Source organism: Hakea prostrata, chromosome 8 (assembly GCF_041222555.1).
Source record: "Hakea prostrata isolate BN-2017 chromosome 8, UWA_Hpros_2, whole genome shotgun sequence".
In the NCBI taxonomy this organism is placed as follows: Eukaryota; Viridiplantae; Streptophyta; class Magnoliopsida; order Proteales; family Proteaceae; genus Hakea; species Hakea prostrata.
The window spans coordinates 47,501,553-47,525,924 of NC_142607.1; the positions used below are offsets into that span (position 1 = coordinate 47,501,553).

Sequence of the window (24,372 nt, forward strand, 5' to 3'; positions counted from 1 at the left end):
TCAGCCCAACACCTGCCCCTCCTTTTTTTTTTTTTTTTTTTTTTTTTTTTGGGGGGGGGGGGGGGGGGGATAAATGGTTGTTTTTGTATTAGAAAAAGGAGGGATACAGAAAAGGCAATCTTCTAGAACCCCAATCAGGGGAAGGAGATTAAAGAGGCACATTCCCTCCTTCCAGGGACCCATAGAGGTTTATAAAAAAATAATAATAATAATAAAAATAAAAAACATACATTCTAGAGTAACCATGGGCTTCTACATCCTTTTGATTAAGGTCAACTAGCTCCCTTGGAAAATCACTAGGTGCCCACTCCACTTGGCTCTGTGTCAACTGGATGCCAGTCATGAATAAAAAACTCACTGTAAACCTTACAACACCAAGAAGTTGGGATGAATACTTGCAATATCAAATCGCTAGATCCCTCCAACAGGCACTAGACACCAAAACCAGCCCTATTGACCTACACATAGTGATGCAAGCGAGGGAGAGGTAAGAATGGATCAGGGCTCCAGCAGACTAGGGCTATACGAAGAATAGGGGAGGATCTTGAGGAGATTGCAGATATCTTCTCTGAAAGTCCGTATCATGTGAGGTACTGACTCTATGAGCACCAAGCAGATATCGCTTTAATCTGGGCTCTTAGTTTTTAGAATAGGCTTGTGTTAATCAAAACTTATTCAGAAAAATAGAATAAAATGAAATTGCACGATATGAGACTTCAAATTTCATAGGCAGAACTTGTTCACTTTTCTGTTAATCCTCTGTGTTGGATTGGCAAACACACCACTGAAGATTGAAAGTTTGTTTTCTTGTCAATGTTCATTTAATGGTGGAAAATTGATCTAATGGTTGCACCTGCTTAGCTCAGTCTGGAAACCCAGGGCGAGATGAACCAAATCCAAGTCCAAATACGGTCCAATTGGGGGTGTTTTGAAGAAATATATCTTTATTTGGGTTAACTTTGTAATCTGAAAATATTAATTCATCTGTTTGTTAGCCAACAGAAGCAGTCATAGGAGATGAATTATAGGAATTTTATCTTTTATTTTTTCACAAATTGGTATTTTCACCTAACCAATAGTGAGGACTTTATTTTATTTTATGTTATTATGAATAAATATCGACAGAGTTGAGTAAGATGATGTGAAAAGCTGTTAAGCAGCTGCCTGCACAACCAGTTTGTTGGTTTGTAAGTTCCTCATCTGTTGTATCGCTCTAATTTCCTCATTCCAGGTGTGTTCTAATCTTCTTGCTTTTATTCTTCATCTTTCATATTTCCTCCTTTCTGTTCCAGCAAGACGACCACTGGCTGTGAAGAGTTGGTTCGAACTACTTGATTGTTAACTGGCATGGCCTGACACTTAAGAAGTTAGATTGCAATCGTAGACCCTAGGATGACAAAACCTAAAGTTTTATCACCTTCAAAACTTCCTATATGAGACCAAACCAACAACATTGCCTGGTTCTTCTGGTTATGCCAGATTTATATTTCACCAATCATTCTTAAATTGATGCTGGTTTTCCTGAATTGATATCAGTTAAACCTCAGAAACCCAACCCTAAGATTTCAACATATGTGGCTATATAGTGAGATTGTCTGTCAAACTGTTTAAGGAGCATTCTTGCTTTTAATGTGAGGAAGAAGAAAACTTACTACAGTTATTTACTCTGCAGCCCTGCTTGCTTACGTTATTCCTGACTAGTACTTTTTTTTCCTTATGTTGTTCCTGTTTGCTCCTATCTTTCCAGAAATTCCAGATTGGACTTCTTCTCATAAATCATTTGGTTTTGTTGGTTGAGTCCTATAAAGAGTTCAATTGTATTAGAGTTTTAGTTTGTGTAATTTTATATTTCTTGTTACCCAAGTAAGAGTATTTATGTAATACTCCTTTTTCCACTTTATTATAAATAGAGGGCTTAAGATCACACTGATCAATTAAGTCATTCTACCACAATCGTTTTTCTCAACATGGCATCAGAGCCAAAAAATCGATTAGAGAAAAAAAGGAAAGAAAAGCAAGAAAGGAATGATCGTCTCTCTCTGAATTCTGTGACTAGGCCTACTACCGCTGCAACTACACCACGCTGCCCTTCACCTCTTTGCCTACCAGCAACCATCAATTCTCTTTTTTTCTTTTTTTTGGAACCGCAAGACTCCATCGCTTCTTTTTTTTCGAATCGCAAGAGTCCATCACTGCCTTTTTCCCATTCCCATCTCCTTCCAGCAGCAGGTACTTGTTTCTTCTTTTCGAATCACAAGAGCAGCAGGATTTTTTTGTTTATTCTTTTCTTGGAATCGTAAGAATCAATCACCGCCTTCCAGCAGCAGTTTTTTCTTTTGGAATCACAAGAGCAGCAGGACCTTTTTTTGTTTCTTCTTTTTTTGGAATGGTAGGAATCAATCGCTGCCTTCCAGCAGCAGAATCCACATGGCCAGACCACCTCAATCCTAGTAGAACCATGTCTTGGTTTTTCCCTTTCTAACCTACGGTTCTATTAGCCCAAAAAGAAAGAAAGAAAAAGAAAAAGAAAAAAATTATACTGATGTTTTAGGGGTCTCTTTTGTAAATTTGAATATTCTCAAGGACTTATTTTTACGAATTTGCATTTTTAGGGATCTATTTGTAAATTCGCATATTCTCATGGACCTATTTGTAATTTTACATATTTCTAGGGGCTTAACCACAACACAACTTAAGAGTTCAAGAAGAGTTTCTTAACCGGGGGGAGACTTTGGCCAATATACCTGAGGACTCTAATTCTCCCCCTCCGTTTTCTGAACCATGTGAAGAACCTGGTCAGGGGGAGACCACTCCTATGAGGCACAATTGAGGTCTTTCAAAACAAGATTGACCATAATAAGGAAGTGCAGACTTATCAGAGGAAGAATTATAATCGGCCAAAGCAGGTGGAGAAAAGTGACATGGTACCACTTCAATCCCTTGCTCCAAGAATCGAATCTATTGTTCCTCCTCAGGTATCTTCTTCTAATCTTCCTATTGCTATTAGGAAAGGAGTTCGATCTTGTACTCAGCATCCCATAGCTAAATATGTTTCTTATGACTCTTTGTCAAACTCTTATCGTGTTTTTATATCCTCTCTATTATCTATTTCTGTTCCGAAAAATTGGCAGGAAGCCTATGCTAATAAGAGATGGAAGGCAGCTATGGTAGAGGAAATGCAGGCAATGAAAAAAAAAATGATACTTGGGAACTGGTTACACTTTCTCCAGGAAAAAACCCGTGGGCTATGAATGGGTGTTTGTGGTTAAACAAAATATGGATGGATCTGTCAACAGGTTGAAGGCTAGACTAGTTGCAAAGGGGTTTACCCAAACATATGGGATTGATTATCAGGAGACTTTTGCCCCTGTTGCAAAACTTAACACTATCAGAGTTCTGTTGTTTATAGCTGTGAACAAAGACTGGAACTTACACCAACTAGATGTAAAGAATGCCTTCTTACATGAAGAGTTGGATGGAGTCTATATAGAAATCCCACATGGTTTCTCTAATGACAATACTGTAGGGAAAGTTTGTCAATTGAAGAGGTCAATTTATGGGTTAAAAACAGTCTCCTAGATGCTGGTTTTTGACGCCTCCAGAAGGTAGTGACCTCTATTGGGTACAAATAAAGCAATGCTGATCATACACTGTTTGTCAAGAAGTCAGGTACCAATATCATACTTCTCATTGTTTATGTGGACGATGTTGTCTTCACAAGGAATGATGGTAAGGAAATTCAAAGGTTGGAGGACTTTCTTGGCAGAGAGTTTGAGATTAAAGATCTAGGGAAATTACAATCATGGAACATTGTGTCTGTGATATATCGCCAACACACGGCGATATATCGTCATGTCGTTGGGGGGCAACACGATACCCCCGCAGTGACACGATATAAACAAAAATCAACGATATACCGCTGATTTCTCGCGATGATTTCTCGGCGATATATCGCCAATATCGTTAATAAAGAGAGAAAGTCGGTCGATTTTTTACTGAATTTCTCTTTGAATTATTTTTTTATTTCTCTCTCCTCTCTCTCTCTCTCTTATTTTTTGCATTTTTCACCATATTTTGGTCCGATCTTCGACATCTACGAGTACATCTTGCTTCTTTATTGCCGGATATCACTTTGTTTCTATCGATTAGGAGGGTTTTTGCACAGATCTGCGAGTTTTTTTATTCTCACAGGTAACCATTATTCTTCAACTAATTTTTGACAAAACGCATGCCATAATGATGTTAGATGATTATGAAATTAAAGTATGTTGAATACTGTGAGCTGATCTATGATCTCATGGAGTCGGAATTTTTTTTCGCAAAGTTTTTTTAACTTATATTTGAACACTGAAAATGATTACTTTTTAAGTGATATAAATGTTGTATGATGATAGAAAAAACATATGCGGAATTTCGTGAGCCGATTTACGGACTCATGGAGTTGAAATATTTTTTCACCCAATAAATAATTATTTTATTTTTCAAAAAATATTAAAATATTAATAAAATTATCAATAATTATGAAAACATAGAAAAAAAATAGGAGAAAATGGGGGAAAATGTTTTGAAAACTATGGAATAATTATGTAAGTATTTCTCAAGTGTTGGCTGTGTTGCCCATGTGGCTTCATCGCCGGTTTTGATACGGGCAGCCTTTTTTTTTGCCAAAAAAATTGTAAAAATTTATTTTTTATTAAAAATAAGATGAAGAATTGCTAGTTAATACTTAATGTTTAGTAGTTAATAGTTATACACTTATACGATTATACTTAGGTACATGATTACATATTTACGTCATATATGTAATATTCATACATGATTGTTTATTTGTGTAAAGAAAATTATTTTGGTGTTGTTCAGTGACTTATGCCATCATTTTGAATGCAACATTAATCATGCCTGCTAGTGGGAGTCAAAGGGGAGCTGGTTCTTCCCAGGGTGGACGGGGACAGCCACAGGGACAGCCTAAGAGACCAGCAGTAGGAGGGAGGACTGACCCAGCATGGCAATACTGTGTGGTTATTGATGGAAATAAGAATAAAACACAATGTAATTTTTGTGGGAAGAGAATCTACTCAGGTGGCATCAGCAGGTTCAAGGGTCACATCATCGGGATTTCAAATGATGTGACGACATGCACAGAAGCCCATCCATATGTAGTGAAGGCACTTAGGGATTTACAGAAAGTGAAGGGGAAGAAGAAAGATGATCGAAGGAGAGTCAACAAAGCACTAGATGATGCAGTGCGGGGACCATCATCATACCGAGATGATTCAGATGATGATCAGGATGTTGATCCTGTTGATGTGGCGAGAGATCAAGAGGAGAAAAACATGCAGCAGGCCATGGCAGAGAGCAACGATTGCACCATCAGAAGCAGGATATGGCTAGAGGTAGAGCTTCAAGAGTTGGTCCCTTTAGGGCTACAAGGGCTAGACCATCTGAATATGGGGGGAGGGGTGGTGTATTTGGCCTGTTTGGCAGCATGGTGGGAGATCTCGCCGAGATCTCGCGAGATATCTCGGTTTTTTCATAAACCGAGACGAGATCAAGGGCAAGATCTGCGAGATGGGATATCTCGCTCGAGATATCGCCATATCTCGCCATATCTCGCTGGAACTCTCAATTTTTACCAAATTTTTTGTAGATTTCAGCCAAAGTTTCACTTGCAACTACTCTTAGCACATCTACAACATCAAAGAAAGCTCAATCATCCTTTACTTGTCTTATGAACTTATGCGTTAATGACTTATATAAAACTTCTAATGGTTGTATACTTTTATCATTCTATTCTCGAAAGTTAAGATCGTAATACTCATATGAATGTTATCTTGATGACATTTAAGTTATTTGATGTATTTGATACACATGATTTTCATTTATATGCCTTAAGGTTTTATATTACATGTTATATAACCTTGCATTCTCTAATCCTACAGCATTAATGGTTTTATATTATATGTTATATAACCTTGCATTCTCTAATCCTACAGCATTTCGGTTTCACAATATGGGTAGACTTAGAAATCATATTTAGGGTTGTTTTCTCACAAATCCAAGGCCACTAGTGTGTTCAAAAGGCATCAAATAGACTAAATACCAAGTTTTAGCCTAACTGGGACCCTAAAACCCACCGAGATGGGCTACCGAGTTGACGCTCAAAAAATGGCATATCTCGACCAAGATCTCGCCGAGATGGTCGAGATCTCGGTTTTTCATGGTAGCGAGATCTCCCACCATGTTTGGCAGATCACAAAGTCTGAGGGCCCCTCGTACATCAAGTCCAGCACCATTTGATTATCCACGTTGTGGGGGCCCGATCATGGAGCAAGATATTGATATTTTCAAGAAGAAGGGGGCCAAGCAGCCCAAGATTTCTTGTGCATGGAAAGGTATGGCCAAGAAGGTAAAAAAAGCAATATCAAAGTGGATGTATTACAGTTCCATTCCAGCAAACACAGCACAAGGTCCATACTACAGCACATGATTGATACTATTGTAGATGCAGGCCCTGGATATGAGGGTCTCAACCCTATAGAGTTGATGACCACCCTCCTTCAAGAGGAGAAGGAAGAGTTGCAGTAGTATATAGACAGTATGAAACCCTTCTGGGATACTTATGGATGCACCATCATGTTTAATGGATGGACCGGCCAGACGAGAAAGTCCATCATCAACTTTATGGTATACTGTGACAGGAGAACCATTTTCTTGAAATCAGTGGATGCTACTGGTCATATAAAAGACCATAGATATATCATGGGTCTCCTACAAAATGTGATAGATGAGGTTGGGAGGAAGACTGTGGTGCAAATTGTCATTGACAATGGCTCCAACTTTAAGAAGGCCGGTGAAGTGTTGATGAGTTCACCGGACTATCATCTTTTTTGGACACCTTGTGCAGCTCATTCTATCGACCTAATGCTGAAGGACATTGGAAAAATTAGCATTGTCCAAAACACAGTTGAAAGGGCTAGACAGGTAACCAACTTCATCTACAATCATAACACTACTTTGGCCATGATGAGGAGATTATGTGGAGGTGGGTTGGTGCGACCTAGTCCGACAAGATTCACAACAAATTTTGTCGCCTTGAGTAGTATGCAAGAGAAGAAGTCGGGCCTTAGATCCATGTTTGCATCCCAAGAGTGGTTTGATTGGGTTGAATCCAAGTAAGATAATTATCTACTATTATCTTACAAATTATTATACTATAAGTCTATGATTATCTTATATATCTAGTTATCTACTGTCTATTGACTTAATGATTTTGTGATAATTTAACACGACCAACGGGAGCGAGGCACAGAACATAATATCATCTAATGAGTTCTAGAGAAATGCTACTGTGTGGTGTCGCACCTTAGAGCCTATTATAAAGGTCTTGCGTATGGTGGACTTTTCCTTTAGGGGACCCACTATGCCCCACCTATATGCATCCTTTGAGCGTATAAAGGTTGCTATATAGGCAGCAAACCCTAGAGGGCATTGGGCTTTCTTGGATATTGTGGATGCAAAATGGACAGCTCATCTGATGCATTCCCTGCATGGGCTGGTAAGTAAATATTATGGGTTGTTGTAGCCTTGTAGTTATTGGTAATTCATTCAATCCCATAGTTGTCAAGGCGTCGCCGACGCCTTGGGCGTCTGGCGGAGTTTGAGGGGATGAGGCGAGAAGCGCTTCATGTGGGGTCCATAAGGCAGTCACCTCAGTCTCTGAGGCGTCGCCTATGCATCGCCACAGACCCCTAGGCAACCGCCTTTATGGATTTTAAAAACCACCATATTTTTATTCCAAATCAAAGGCCAAAAGAAATTAGATTCCAATTGGGGATCATCTAATGGTTGAGTGCTTATATAAGTTTTACAAGAGATATATGGGATCATTCTAACATTGAATCATTAACCAAAAAGAAGAAGAAAAAAAAAACAAAACAAAAAGAAGAAAACTCGAGAATTTCACTCGAGACTCTTCACTCTTGCGAGCCCTAAGCCCCTAATCTCTCATCGTCTTTGCCTCTCGGCCCTCTCCCTCTACTACTCTCTTCAGCTTCCACTTGATCGACGACGAAATCAGCAACTCCGGCGACAGCCAGAGATGTTGTTACTCTCTTTCAGCTTTTCATTTCTTCTATCGACGCCTGCTACTATCTTCCAAAGTTCCACTCGATCGACGGCGACATCCAGTGACTCTGGCGACAGCCAAAAACATCACCGGCGACACCACCATACTCTCTTTTTCAGTTTGGAAGGTCCAAAATTGATCGACGCCTGCTACTACTCTCTTACTTCTGCTTCTTCTTCTTTTCCCCTCATAGGCTCATACGAAAGCCATCGTAGTTGCAAAGCCTGCAGCGGCTTCCGGTAACTCTGGTCACCATCTCAGGCGATGGTATGTCACCGGAATGCTTCTTTTTTTTTCTTTTTTTTTTTTTTTTTTCTGCATTGTAACAATGTTATAAGTTGGTACCTTTAATTTCTATTTGGAGATTGTTAACTGATTAGATAGTTACATGTCGGGTGTGCTCTATTTGACTTACTCCTCTGTTATTCTGGAATTTTGGTTTTGATTTCCTCTTGGTTTAAGTCTGCGTTGGCTGTTTCCCTTTTTTGTTATTGTTTAGGCTTAAAGTTATTTGGGCAGTCTTTGGTAAGTGTTTCTTCCTGCTTTTCAGTGTTAGTATAGAGGATGTTGCAGCCATTATGTGACTATGTCTTCTTTTTTATGAGTACTACTAATTTGGTAGAATCTGTAATTCAATACAAATTCCTCTTATTCTCTTCATATTTTTACTGCAAGTGAATCTGGATTGCTGTTTTTTTATTGGACTATGCTTATACAATTGCTTGATTGATTGCTGGATCTAGGTGAGGTTTCAGCAGTGATTGTATTCTCATAGAATGATAGAATGGCATTCAACCATAATTGTTTGCTCATCTATTCCTTTGACCAAGTTCTATTTGTCTAGTGTCTATTTGTTTTGCTCATGCCTCTATGTGTTTACTATTTAGTTACATTTTATCGTATCTTGATTCTTGTTAATGATAGTATGATACTTGGAATTTATTTAGGACTTACTATGTGTGGTTTGTAGTATGTTGGATGACTTGAGGTAGGCTAAATGGTTAATATTAATTTTTTTATTATATATAAAATAGGTTTATAATGAATTAGTGTATGAGATGTCCACTAAAAAGTAACAATTTCACTTAAAACACCTCGACCGCCTCAAAAGTGCCTCAGAGGGCACCTCATCGACTCATCGACTCAACTAGCTAAAACCGCCTCGCATCGCCTTGTCACTGTGACAACTATGTTCAATCCTAGCTATAAGCCTCTAAGTACTGATTGTAAGCTTTTTTAATTGTGCAGCCTATTTTTTGAACCCTAGATATCAATATAGTGAACATTTGGGGTTGGACACAAACCTATTGAATGCCCTATTACAGGTGATTTCGGGGTTGGAGCCAGATCTGATGCTCTAATCATTTTGCCACAACGAGGTGAGACATTGAGAATTTCAAACAATTAGAACTTATATTTATTTTTTAAAGAATTTAGCTAACCAATCGATACAAATGATTGCATTATTGCAGATCAAGTTGTTTAAGGACGCATTTGGGTCTTTTAGTGGAGATACTGTTGTACGGGGCAAAGAAACCAATGATCCAAGTTAGATACTTAGATCCTTAGATGCATAAATGCATTGTTATTATTATTATAATTTATAGATAAGTTGATTTGATGTTAAGTATTAAAGTTTTGAGTTTATAACTTAATGTTTTTGTGATAATGCAACTAAGTGGTGGTATCTCTATGGCAACAGTGCATTAAACCTTCGGAGATTGGCGATCAGGATCCTGTCTCAAACTTGCTCTGCCTTTGGATGTGAGAGGCATTTGAGTACATTCAACACGATCCACTCTAAAAGGAGGAACCGGTTGGGAAGCTAGCACCTAAATGATCTAGTGTTTTGTCACTACAATATGAGGTTGAAGATACAACATGTCAGCGAGCAGGCGAGAATAGTAGGCAGTACATCGATCTCAATGATATATTTGAGGTGGGCGCAGATGACCAAGATCCCCTCACTCAGTGGATGTTGGACAGGGGTGAGCCGGTGTTGGACCAACCTAGAGGGAGGCCTGACCCCGAGCTAGCTCGAGCTGCAGGGGTTATTGTGAATGAGTTTATGGCCTCTCGAGATGGGCAAGCAGAGGCAGCTTGCTCCTGTTGATGAGGATTGGATGATGGCACCAGCCACGCAGGAGCGGCAGGATGACGATCCAGATGACACACTCGCTCCTAGTCAGACTAGGAGGCCTTGAAGAACGTTTGCATGTTCCACTACCAGAGACACAACAGCCCCCATTCAAATACACTGGGGAGAGTCATTTCACACATGCCACCCAAGATTATGATCATGCTGGTGAGCAACATCATGGTCATGAATATCTTGATACGAGGCCGAGCCACCACCGAAAGGGAAAGGGCCATGGGAACTAGAAACAGCACAGAGCTGGTATGATGATGTCACCCTTCCGCACGGATCTTACGGTTACGGATCCTATGGTTCTTATGTAAATCCCTCGGATCCGGCAGACAACTTAATAGGAGCGATGGGGTCCATGAGCTTGGATGAGTCTGCAGGGTCCACATCTGGTTATGGGCCTACCAGTATTTATGGTGTCCCTCCTCATGGACAGTATGGTATGGATATGGGTAACCCCTCTAGTACTTCGTATTATGGGCACTCGCAGGGCGATAGTTACTATGAGCTGGTCTCTCGAGGCCAATGTATATTGAGGAGTCCATAACTTCACAGTCATTGGCACCAGCAGTAGCATCATCAGGCATGCAGCACCTTCCTTGGCCCTATTCTCACTTCCCTCACATAGGAGGTCTCTTGGAGGCGGAAGATGACCGCTATAAAGCTGCAATTGATGATTACCTAGAGCACTATCAGTATCGTACAAGATGGGATCAGTATGTAAGTTTGTTGGGGAATCATTGGAGACAGCACAGTTAAATGGAGTTTGATCCACCTAGGCACAATACTTGGAATTGAGAGTTAGAGATTTTATATGATTGGATGACTCTATTTACTTGTATAATGAATCGTAGACTTTAGATGACTTGGTTTATATGAGTTTCAAACTTCTAGTTTCGCGGCTTTCACCCGCATACAGTTGGACATGGGTCGATTAAGAACATTAGTTTAGGTGATGTTTTAGGTCAAAATAACACTCCCAATGTGTTTATTGGCGTCAAATTAGGCTCCACATCAAATTTTAGGCCAAAATGACCCCAAAGCCCTTCAAAACAAGGGGTCGATTTTTCATCAAACCCCCTCAAAAAATCGTCCGACATGTCAATTGGTGTCGCCGTGTCGGCGGTGTCGCTAGCCACCGACACGGCGACACCAATCGACATGTCGGACCTAGGTTACAATAATTCCTAGGGATTAAGGTGGCTCGATCAAAGAAGGGTATATACCTATCCCAGAGGAAGTATGTCCTAGATTTATTATCAAAAGAGGGAATGTTGGGGTGTTAAGCAATTAATATCCCCATTGAAGCTGGAGCTAAACTTAAGGAAAAAGAGGGAGAACCAATGGACAAAGAAAAATATCAAAGGTTGGTAGGGAAGCTTATTTATTTGTCTCACACCAGGCCAGACATTGCTTATGCCGTGGGGATAGTGAGCCAGTTCATGCATGATCCATATTTAACTCATATGAAGGTTGTTACCAAAATACTGCAGTATTTGAAGGGAACTCCTGTAAAAGGAATACTTTTGTCACCCACTAATAATCTCAGGGTAGAAGCATACACTAATGCAAATTGAGCTGGATCTCTTGACAGGAAGTCAATTTCAGGTTACTGTACATTTGTTGGAGATAATCTTGTTACTTGGAGGAGTAAGAAACAGAATGTGGTAGCTTTATCCAGTACTGAAGCTAAATATAGAGCCATAGTTCATGGAGTTTTGAGCTACTATGGTTGAAAAGCCTATTAGAAAATATTGGAGTCCAAACTACAAACCCTATGATGTTATCTTGTGACAATAAGGCTGCCATTAGTATTGCCAATAATCCTGTACAACATGGTCGAACTAAGTACATTGAAATTGATAGATTTTTTGTCAAAGGAAAGCTGGAACAAGGGTCTATCTGCATACCTTTTGTGAGGTCCGGAGACCAAGTGGCAGATATTTTCACAAAGGGTTTGAAGGAGATTTCCTTCCTATTGTAGGCAAGTTAGGCATGACTAATATCTATGCCTCAACTTGTGGGGGAGTGTTGGTTGAGTCCTATAAGGAGTTCAATTCTATTAGAGTTTTAGTTTGTGTAATTTTCTATTTCTTGGTACCCAAGTAAGGGTACTTATGTAATAGTCTTTTTTCCACTTTATTATAAATAGAGTGCTTAAGATCACACTGACCAATTAAGTGATTCTACCACAATCGTTTTTCTCAGAAGGTTTATATCCCCGTATTCTTAGCACTACAGTGGCACAAAATTGGGATGTCAGGCAGTTGGGCTGCCATTATGCTAATTTACTCACTTCCTTTGAAGTCTAATGTTTAGTCAACTACTGAAAGTTAGACTTAACAAACTTTTATACTGTTGAACCTTTAATCTGCATACTCATTTCAACTTCATGATGGTAAAACTCTAAAAGAAAATTAGGAGGAAAAAACATCAGAATCTTCGTAACCCTACAAAGCATAATAGTGCCAAGCTAAAAAGGAAGATAGATGTGCGTTGGTGGAAAATTGGGTTAGTATCCACTCACAGCTTCAATTAGCATCTGTACATCAGATTCTGCCAGCTGAGAGCTAAATTTTTGAAGTCCAGCTTTCAGTTCCTCAATCGAAACAATACCATCATTATCTATGTCCATCTTCTCGAACATTTCTTTGATGTCTTCAACTTCTTCAACAGATAAATGATCGGCAATAACCTGTTTGACACCCCACCCCCAAAAAAAGAATTACCATTAGTTATTATTGCATACATTGACAACCTAATGAAAAAAGGAGTGCAAAACAAGTCAACCAACCCTCAAGGCTTTCCTCTTGAATCTATTCATCATAGAAAACTGTTTAAGTCGTGACTTGACAACATCTCCAAGGGGAACATTGGGAGCCTTCTTAGCATTCTGGAGCCAAGGATGCTCTGCGATCAGAGAACAAGGTATATATCATGGAAGTATGACATCATAATGGGGTTCTCAATTTCAACATTAGACAAAGAATCAATACTTGTAGTACTTTCTCTTTCCTTTTTTATCCCCTTTCATTCTATTAAAGCTAGCTGATGTATCCTAAACAACATTATCCACAGAAAAGCTATAATCAGAAAGCCATGCAAGTGTGATGTAGATCAAAATATGAAGGGAAGAGCCCAAAACACCATTCATGGATACTGTCACAGCCTCATATTTTCCTTGCATTGGGTGCTTCTTATAAGATCTTGTGGCCCAATAAGTGGACTCAGATTCTATCCTAATGCCCCCATAGTTTACTTTCTATTCTCAGTCTCAGAAATTAAATTTATTTCATTTAGGAAGTTCCTAATTTCAATTTGTTATTATCATGTTTGATTTTCTAGTTTGATGTATGGCAGCTAGATTTATAGAAAGTTTTCTATTTTAGTTTCTCAGCTAATGTAGAGTTTTTATTTCAGTATGCCTGGCTTTTATCTAAAAGTCTCCAGATTCTCCAGTTTCAATTTTGAGACTTTCTGTTATTTGAAGCTTAGGCCAAACTATAGATAAGTCCCATCACTTGCATTAAAATGAAACTTCATTAATGGAATTTTTTGTTTGCAAGTGTTTGATCTGAGAAAAACTCATATCAACAGGTGAGATAGTTATGCCTGAGAGGAGAGATCCAAGGCTGAGATAGCTCAAACCCAATTCCCCCTTCTTATCCTTCAATATTTTCTTCTTCAATATGTAAACAGCCCCCCCCCCCCCCCACACACACACACACACACACAAACACACAAAAGAAAAAGAAAAAAAAAAAGGGTTTAGTCATTCAATTTGTTCATTCAATTTGTGTTGATCCAGCTGCAACCAATCTCTCCCTGGTGTTTGAGTTTTGCACCAAGTTTTAGTAAAGTGACACCCGTTCCTAGCTTTGGAACATCCTTTCATGAGTTAATAGTCATATTACCAATGTGTGATTCCAAAACAAAAAAATAACTTGTAATGAATCATTACAGTTGTAATCTAAAATAAAGGGAAAATATAGACATAAAACCTATGGGTATGCGGTGGACAAACAGCTTTCTTAAATCAATTGGTTCACTGAATCAATAAGTGAGATTTGTAAATTCCCTAGCATACTTCAAAGGGAACTTGATGCCAGTGGCTTTGCAGAACTGTAAACAAACAACCGAAAGACAATGTGTGTGCCATTAATTAACAAAATGGCAATAGCACAAGTAACAAATCAGATGTTCTGCATGGGGAGCATTCCCACAATGGAGAAGTAAATATACCACAGACATGCATCTATCTGTACATATAGATACATAAAAATTCTGCAAATGGAGCATTTTCATGTGTAAGTGTGGATGCCTGTCAGCGAACACAACAGTGGAAAAGGTGATAAAATATAGAAATAAAAACTTTCTGCATCAGGAGCATTCCCTGAGGAAAAGTCCAACTGATAAGGGGAAGTCAAGATGCTGAAGGTTCCAGAAGGCAATAAACCAACAAATATGCATTGTCACTGAAGACATAATTTGGTGTCATGTGAGATGATATCATATTGGATTAGTCTTATTGGAGGATCAAAGTCATATATGCTGATGCAGATTAATATCAGTTTAAAAGGGATGCATACTGATATATATAAAAAGTCACGTCTACGCAGCCATTAGATAGTTGATATGTAAACTAACTAGCAGAAAGGCAAACAATACCAAGCACTTGCTTTGCAGTTAACCGGACTTTTGGGTCAGGCTCCAACATCTGTCGAACTAGGCTCTTCGCACCCTCTGAAATATTTGGCCATGGATCCCGTTTAAAATCTATTATCCCGCGGAGAATTGCCTGTGCAACCCCTTGCTCTGATTCTGTATTTTAAAATCATAAAATCCATTATAGATGCAGAAGAAGAATTTTATTTACTAGAAGGCATAGTAACATGTCAAGCTCAAAACTAGGATCATGGACCACAATTCTAAATGGCTAAGATAAATATAAGCTTGCAGATTTGGTGAATCAGTTGCATTCACTAGGGAAGAGTCTTACCAGCCCAAAATGGAGGAACCCCACACAACAAGATGTATAGAATCACTCCTGCACTCCATATATCTATTTCAGGCCCATAGTTACGCTTGAGCACTTCTGGAGCCATGTAGTATGGACTTCCAACAATTTCAGAAAATTTTTCACCTGCAATATCCCAGAGTATGAGCATTACATCAAATATAAGGATCAATAAGTCGCATGGTTAGATGTATATCAAATGAAAATAGAGTTCATTTCAGCTTAACTTCACCCAATCCAACCTGACTCACCAAAAATAATTATCACCAGCATTTGAGTTGGCTTCTGATTTAAATAACTCATGTTGATGAGTAGGCTGGCTGATGGTCAGTCAGCAGAATCTTGTTCATGGGTCATGACATGCTTGTTAACCCATCTGGATTATCTTAATTCAACTTACAAACTAACACCCTTTTAGAGGTCAGCTAACTCAAAAAAGCCTCAGCTTCATCACCCTCTCCAATATGCAATAGCACAATTGGCATTCGGGATATCACAGATCCTTTTGATTTATAACATCTGTCTCAAAATAGTCCTCAACTTAAGGAGCATTTGTCAAATATTTATCGAGAAACAGAATCATGTGGCCCAGTTCAAATGGCCCTTCCAGAACCTAAATATAAGCTTAAACATCCTATTTCAAATAAAGAAACAAATAATAGACAATAGAGAAACCCAGAGTGCCTACTCTAACAGTACAACTGAGGAATTCCCATTTCTCACTTAAAAAGACTTAGCTTTAATGGACGAAAGGGATTGAAGAGTAAAAATGCATTAGTTTTCCATCAACATTTTGGCATGTGAATTCCATAGACTTGGATATTATCTCTAAGGCCAGTAAAAGGTATTCAACCAGTTAATGCAGTGAGCACTACGATCTCAATTAGAATGTCTATAAGATATTTCAATTTTTAAGATTCCACTTCAATGAATAAAAAGGGCCAAAGCCATTGAACAATGCTCCAGCCACAACGGGGCCTGAGGAGGGTCATAAAATAAGCAGCATTGTTCCCTACTTCGAGGAGAGGCAGTTTACTTAATCCTATAACCACTTGGACACAATGAAGCATCCTTACTGTTACACCAAGGTCAGCCCTCTATTCCTCCTAGATGAAGGAGAAACCAAAACAACTGTTTTCAAAGGCATCTAGGACTAGGAGAAGGTAGAGATTTCAATCTGCCAAGATGAATCATTGCTTGGGAAAAACTTGGTATTGCCACCAAAATATAACACCATAAATTGAAGTTTTTAACATTACAAATTACAGTCATCAGCTAATGATACATTTTATGAAATGACTTAACATGCTTAAACTTCAAATAAAAAATTTTAAAAAAATGCATGAACCAAAGTTTTATGGAACATATACATTAAAGGAAAAAGGAAAAATAAAATAAAATCATGAACCTTTCAAGCCAAAGACTCCTTTACAATAAAGGCATTAGAATCAAAGTTCATTTTGCAAGTCTCAACATGCTCACTATGAAACAAGAGGCAAACCCAAAAGTGGCATGACATCAGTCGAAGTTTCACTAATTCAGGTAGTAATTTTTTATCAGTCCAGTCATTTGGTCCCTGAATGGCCAAGAGAAACTCAAGGAGAAAAATGCAGTGTTTTCAGTCAAAATTTTGCTGATTTCAGTCTGAAACAAAACCAGAATACAAGTTTTTGACCTATGATCAGAATAAATAGAGCTTTTATTAAGGATTTGTACCACATAAAATATAGAGGAGACCAGGGATGAGTCTTTCTCCTTCTGCATGTCACGTGCAAGGAGCAAAAAGAATCATTTAACCACATCTTCCTACTTTTTCTTTTGTGAGAGAGTATTGGCATATTTCCCCGAAGGTATTTTGACAGGGTGTATTATTAAGTTATGGATGAATTGACATGAATATATTCAATAACACAGTCTCAGAGGCCAATTCAGTGGTCCAAAAAACCGAGTCCGACCAAGATCTTAACAAGATCTACCCTACTTGGTGCCTTTTTATTTTTTATTAACTACTTGTTATTCCAGGTTGGTGGGTTTTTGGCCTAGTTTGGGTATGTAAGTTGGTAAATAGACCATTTTGGACATTCTAACACAGCACCACTATCAGAGTTTGTAAAAACTAAGTCCTAAAGTAATTTAGATTTGGACCATAGGTTTTAATGCTACGACGTTAGAGAAGTCTAAAACATTCAATTTTGCACATAGTTTAATAACAGAATGCAACCAGATCATGCATTTTGTATAAAACAACCTCAATAACCATTAGAAACCAAAAAATGTGAACAATCAGGATTAACATAGACTTCAACAATAAATTGCTCGTCTCTTTTGTTCTTACTTAAGTCATTTGACTCACTTCCACATCCTACATGTTAGTCTTGTAATTGTTAATACATCATTCAAATGTTCAAATTCCAATTTTCCTTTAATTTGTTCTATTTTTATTGAAGTATTAGTAGGAAGGCTGGTCTGTTGCTTGTAAAATCCAGTCCTTGTTAGAGAAGTTCTCATTTTTAAGCTCATTAATATTTTTCAGGGCAAACCGTATCCAATACAAGTGTATATTGAGCATGTAAAAGGCTAAAACCTTATGCAGAAATTTGATTAATCAGATCAGCTTTTGCCTTCCAGTATTTTCAGGTTCAGAGCATGTTCTAATGTAAGATGCAGTAGAAACCTTGTCAGAGTCCAAGATAGGGTTTGTCAGGTTTCCAGCTCTTAGGATTCTGTGGGATTCCTGTTTCATATCTCTTCCATCTTCTTCTCCAATTGATAACAGTCATTTTTCTGTATTCTCTCATTCTCACAGAAATCAGTTCCAAGATCTGCTTTGTTCCACTGAGGTTTCTTCTGCTAAGAGACTGCAGTCCAATTTTCCTTTCAGTTTATAAATCAGACTGCTAGTTACAGTGTAATGCTCAATTTTGTCCATTGATTTACATTTCTAATTATGATACTGGTTTCTTTGATGGCCTCCAAGGTTATTTTACAGCATAATGTTCTAAAGGTTGACTACTATTTTCTAAAACTTTGTTTCCAAAGCTGGTCATTAAACTGAGTTCCTAATTTTGTTTGCATGATCCTATTAGCCATTTAATCTCTGTTTGCTGCCTAATTCACAGACTCTAAGTTGGATTATCAATTCCCACCAACTATTTCTTTTTTCTGACTGGGTTTTAGTAACCTGTTATTTTTAAGAGAACTCAGTATCTGCTAGATTTCTCTTAAGTTTCAGTGGTTTTTACTCATACCCACTAGCCTACTCAACCAGAAGATGAAGATCCCCTGATTTTTATACATTGAGATACAACAAAACACCAGTTCTGCACCTGTTTCTAATCCCTCTGATTCTGGAGTTCCCTTTGGATTTCTAACCTTGAACCTTTAGGAGGTATAAAAAAACTATCATTTTGATACCAGAGCTATGGTAGAATAAGATGATGCTCCCACCAAATTGTAGCAGGGATGAAGTAAGAGGTGCATTGAGAGTTCTATGCGCAAATACATGCCTATCAAGCTGAACGGGAAATTTTACAAGAAGTTATTATGGCAGGTCATTATATATGAAGCAGAATGTTGGGCAACTAAGATGAGTATAGTAGAGGTGAGCATAGTAGATCTCGCTTTTTCATGGGCTCGAGACGAGATGGAATGTGATACCAAGAAAATACTCCAACTCAACCAAGATCTCGGTTCGAGATCTCAGTTCGACCAGGCATCTTGGTCAGAATTTCCCCATTTTTACAACCTCTCACTCCAGTCATCCTATCTCGTCTCGACTCCCTCTCGCACATCTCAGTTTGTCTCTCTACAGCAACCTACAAGAACCTTTTTTGTCAGATTTTTTGCCTGAATCTCGTTGGATCTTCAACTGCAACATTCTTGATTTCGTGAGGGATGATATTCTTGAACACCTCATCGAGTTGGCTGAACAACATAGAGCCGGCAGAGGGCCTGCAAGAGGTGGTTGTGGTGCTGGTGGAGAGTTGTTTAGTTGCCCTTGGGCCTTGATTGATCTCATTCCACCTCATCATACAAAATTCGATCAAAACCATCGAATTTTCGCATTTTGAGAACCTTGAAACGAAACCATGCAAAACTGTGAAACTTCCCCCAACTGGGTCGAAACCTGGTTCAACCTGGCTAGACCAGCTAGTTCATGCAAAAAAATATAAGGGAAACCTAAGACTTTTTCCAGCAAGTTTTGTGGTTTCCCAAAATTTTCGATTTTTTTCTTTCTTTCATGTTTCCCCAAATACCATGACTGATACCCCCTCCATCAGGACTTACCTATCCAAATTAGGTATTCCCTTAAACTGGTTATCTTAGGCATGTTAATGACCAGACTTATAGAACTGCAGTTGTCTATCACCTCGACAACCATAGGCATAACATGTCATGAGATGTCTATGTTCGTTGGTTGGAGGAGAGGATGTTACACGCACCATGGTGGGAGATCTCGCGAGATATCTCGCCTTTTTAGAAAGGCGAGACGAGATCTCAGCGAGACGCAACCGCCGAGATCTCGCTAACTCGGGGACCGCTACGGTGGATTTTGGCTGCTTTAGGGGCTTTTTAAAGCCCCTGTCTCGCTCGAGAGAGGCATCTCTCGCCTCTCTCGAGCCTCTCTCTCTCCTCTATCTCGCTAGAAGCCCATATTTGGCCGGAAAACTTCATTTTTGGCCGGAATTTGGCCTGAATTTGTTGGGGATTCAACATAGCAACATCATCAACTCATCTACAACAACAAATTGAAGCATATTTGTAGTGATTCAAGCATATTTCAAGGGATCTTCAAGAAATGTAAGATTTTCCCCCAAATTTGATTTTTTTCAAATACAAGGTTCTACAATGATTGTATGAGTGTGATATAAATATATGTTGATGTTCAAGCTTAGATCTACACTTTCATGGAAAAAAATTTAATTTTCTGTTATTATTTTTTTTTTTGAATTTTCGTATTTAAAAAATATATTATCTAAAAAATTAAAATTAAAGATTATAAATAAATACTTATGATATGAATGTGATTATTATTTATGTTAAACTACATTTAGAGGGCTACAATCTCATGTATTAATATTTTGATTATCATGCTTGCTGTATTTTTTTTATTTAAATAATTAAATAAAATAATTATGAAAAATAATATTTTATTAAAAAATTATCTGTTTTTTTTTTAATGATGCTTATATTATGTAGTTTATTTTAAAAATACAAACATGTCTTATTGAGCATTGTATATATGTTATCTTAGAACAAAGTGTGTGTTTTGTTGTTTTATAAATTATTTTTACATAAAATAATTATAAAAAATAATATGTTATTAAAAATTTATCTGTTTTTTTTTTTATGATGCTCATATTATGTAGTTTATTTTAAAAATACTAACATGTTTGTTTGAGCAGTGTATATATGTTATCTTAGAACAAAGTGTGTGTTTTGTTGTTTTATAAATTGTTTTTACATGTTTTTATGTATCTAAAAATTATTCTAATGATTATTTGGGAATATTCATGATTCATGTATGTATTTCAAACTTTCAGTGCTGTACATTTGAATCTTAAATGGCAACTAGTGGGAGTGGCGGCACTGGTAGTGGGACTCAGGACATTGCTTGGCAACATGGGGATCCACTGACTGCTGACAAGAAGAAATCCCGATGCAAGCATTGCCTCAAGACTTTGAATTCGGTGGTTCAACCAGGTTAAAGCAACATTTGGCTGGTGGTTATAAAGATGTTGCCAAGTGTCCCAGGGGTTCCTTATGAAGTCCAAAAAACAATTGCAGCAACTTTAAGGGGAGGGAAACAAAAAAGGAAGAGATGGCACAAAAGCAAAGGGAATTTGAGGATATAGTGCTATCTAGACCTACTCTTGATGTTGATGAGGAATCAAGCGATGATGAAGAGAGGAGGGTTATGGGTGTTGAGTCACGAGCCGAATGGAGACAGATGAAGGCTGCAATGGAAGCTAGCAGACAGTCCTTACATGCTGATAGTGTGAGGCAATATGAACAAACAAGGGGAGCAGGTGGTTCGGGGTCAGGGGCATCCATGCCACCTAGACATAGTTTTCAGGGAGCTGAGACTGAGAGGACCGAAAGGATGAGGAGGAAGACTACACATTATGATTCCACATTTGACCAAGACCCCTCCCTCTTCAACCAACAAGACATCTATCAAAGAAGCATTCCCTATATGTTTGCTTGGAGGTAGAGAAGGCGAAGAGGGAGGAGGAAGCTAGGTTATCAATCAGCAAATTCATGCTCTATAACAACATTACACCCAATGTAGCCAAAACACCATACTATCAGGGGATGATCAATGCAGTTACTAGGGCAGGTGTAGGGGTTAAAGGCCCAACAGCTTGGGAAGTAATGAATAAATATTTACCCAAGGTAAAGCGGGGAGGTGGATGAATACATTGAATCATTAAAAGAACAATGGAGTACATATGGTGTTACTGTGATGGCTGATGGATGGACTGGTCCTACTAGACAGTCCATCATTAATTTCATGGTGAGCTGCAATGGAAAGACATCCTTCCTCAAGTCAGTGGATGCCTCAGATAAGATCAAAGATGCTAACTACCTTTACAAGCTTCTTAGGGAGGTGGTACTCGAGGTAGGGTCAAAGAATGTTGTCCAAATTGTCACAGATAATGGTGCAAACTTCAAAAAAGCTGGTGAAATGTTGATGAGGAAGAAGAGCAGCAGAATCCACCTCTTTTGGACACCATGTGCTGCTCATTCGATTGATCTTATGTTGAAGGACTTGGGGAAAAGAAAGTCAATCAGTACTGTGGTTGAGAGGGTAGAAAGGTAAGTAATTTTATTTATAACCATGGTTATGTGCTAAAGATGATGAGGAACCACTGTAAGGGTGATCTAGTCAGACCTGGATTGACTAGATTCGCCACCAACTATGTAGCTCTGAAAAGCTTCCAGAAGAAAGTGATGGGTCTTCGGCACATGTTTGCAAGTGAGGAGTGGTTTGGTTGGCGTGGATCTAGCCATCCTGATGTAGTACTAGCCCAACAAACCATTGCTGATGATTCCTTTTGGAGGCAGCTGAATAGGACACTGGGCATTATAGAGCCTATTGTGTTTGTTTTAAGGATGGTGGATTCAGAGAAGAAGCCCACAATGCCCCACATATATGCTGCCCTCCAAAGAAATGAAAGAGTTGGTTAGAGCTACTGCCCCTAGCACCTTCAAATCCTACGAGAGGATCATCGATAATAGATGGGAGATGCACTTGATGCATCCTTTGCACTTGGCTGGTGAGTCACTTTTAAGTCTTTAAGTTTTTGTTGTATACTTTAATTTAAATTCTTTATTTGTTATAACTTATAACTTATAATTTATAAACAAGTAAGTTAGTAAACAACCAAATCACTAAGTCACTAACCAAATTTTTTATTTCCACAATGCAAGCTTACTACCTCAACCCAAAGTACCATTACAAGAATGATCCGGGGCTTGATGTAAAGTTGATGATCATGCGGTGCAAGAGGTGGTGGAGAAGCTTGTGTCAAATCCCATCATGCAAGGGACAATTAATGGAGAGGTGAGAACTTATTCAATTGTTTCTTCAACTTCTTGCATTAGCGCATTAGCGCATTAGCGCATTAGCCATTAAGCATATACATAATACAATAATTGAAGAATTGGTGTACAGATCAGGGAGTTCAGGGATGCCTCTGGGAGTTTTGGAAAGCCTTCTGCAGTTGCAACTAGGAAAAAAACTGATCCTGGTAAATAGTTCACTACTCTATAAGTCATTAAGTCTATAAGTCTATAGACTATAAGTCTATAACTTTATAAATGATAACTGATAAGTTATATAAATATAAAGATTTGCTTGCCTAATGCATTCTTATTTTTGGTTATGCAGCTGACTGGTGGTTTCTATATGGAATTAGTGCACCAAATCTCAGGGACATAGCAATTAAAGTACTCTCACAAACTTGCTCATCCTCTGGTTGCGAGAGGAACCGGAGCACCTTCTCGCTCATCCATAGTAAGGTACGGAATGCAGTTGGGGAGTAAGAGGCTCGAGAACTTGGTGTATGTGCATTACAACATGAGATTGAGAGTAGGGCACATACAAGATAATATAGATGACGACAATCGTGAACCGATTGAGTTGACTGATATATTCCACGAGCCCCCCGCAGAAGATGAGGAAAATGATGTCATATATCAGTGGGTTAGGGATCGAGGTGGCCCAGGTCTTGGATGGGCCGAAAGGGCAGCCCGATCCTACCATTGTTGCTTCTTGTGGGCCCGGATGCGTGGCCGAGCACCTATCTTCCGATGAGGGCTAGGGCTGGTGTAGCGGCATCGGAAGGATCAGCTGTACCATTTGTGGAGCCACCCGGTCGACTTCAAACAACCGAGGTGACAACTAGTAGTGGGGATTCAGATGATGATGCCGATGATACCACTCATACCAGACGGCCAAGTGGCCCAAATCAGACATCGAGTTCGAGTCATGGAGGCAGTCAGGCTGGTCGTGTTTCTAGTGGAAGTCAGCGTCAACAAAGGGAGTCACCTGACTCACCTCCACCAGGTCCGAGTCATCCGACACATGTGAGCCACAGTTCCCCTATCTCTCGGACTTATAGTAGGAGCTCGGAAGAGCAGACCAAAGCAAGGGCGGGGGCAACCGAATGATGATGCGAGCATGCATGATCTTGAATTGAACATGGGAAGCATGAGCCTAGATCGAGTGATTCACAACAAGCAGAGCCTTGTCATCGGGGTACCAATACGGGGATCACAAGACCGGGTCGGATTACATGGTGGGTATTCTTCTTATGGAGGTCATACTATTCCTCAAGACCCTTCACCCGGAGTATGCATATGGGAGTGAAGGTGGGTTGTTAAATGAGTGGTTTAGAAACCCGTACCCAAATACTCAACAACTATATGAACAACAACAACTACAATGGCTCTTTCACCCACCCACGATTGACGGTTATCCCAGACTGCTATTCCTCCAAAGATTCGACATGCAAACATATAATGATCATATAAACCAATATGTGACATACTTGATGATCAATTGACTTGGGAGTCATA

At 38.9% G+C, this 24,372-nt stretch overlaps 1 protein-coding gene across 2 annotated transcripts in view; it reads right to left on the bottom strand.

Annotated features, from left to right (window-relative positions):
• The window catches only part of LOC149008270 (calcium-dependent protein kinase 13), a 40,953-nt gene that overhangs the window by 11,236 nt on the left and 5,345 nt on the right, over positions 1 to 24,372 (bottom strand). For both annotated transcript variants that reach the window (XR_016175216.1, XM_089166675.1), the window contains exons 2-5: positions 15,271 to 15,414; positions 14,940 to 15,092; positions 13,066 to 13,181; positions 12,799 to 12,966 (exon numbers count right to left, since the gene is read on the bottom strand). Coding sequence is in view for 1 of the 2 variants with exons in the window: in XM_089166675.1 (XP_089022801.1) it covers positions 12,799 to 12,966; positions 13,066 to 13,181; positions 14,940 to 15,092; positions 15,271 to 15,414 (581 nt within the window). In the remaining variant the exon portion in view is untranslated. The remainder of the gene's footprint in view (positions 1 to 12,798; positions 12,967 to 13,065; positions 13,182 to 14,939; positions 15,093 to 15,270; positions 15,415 to 24,372) is intronic.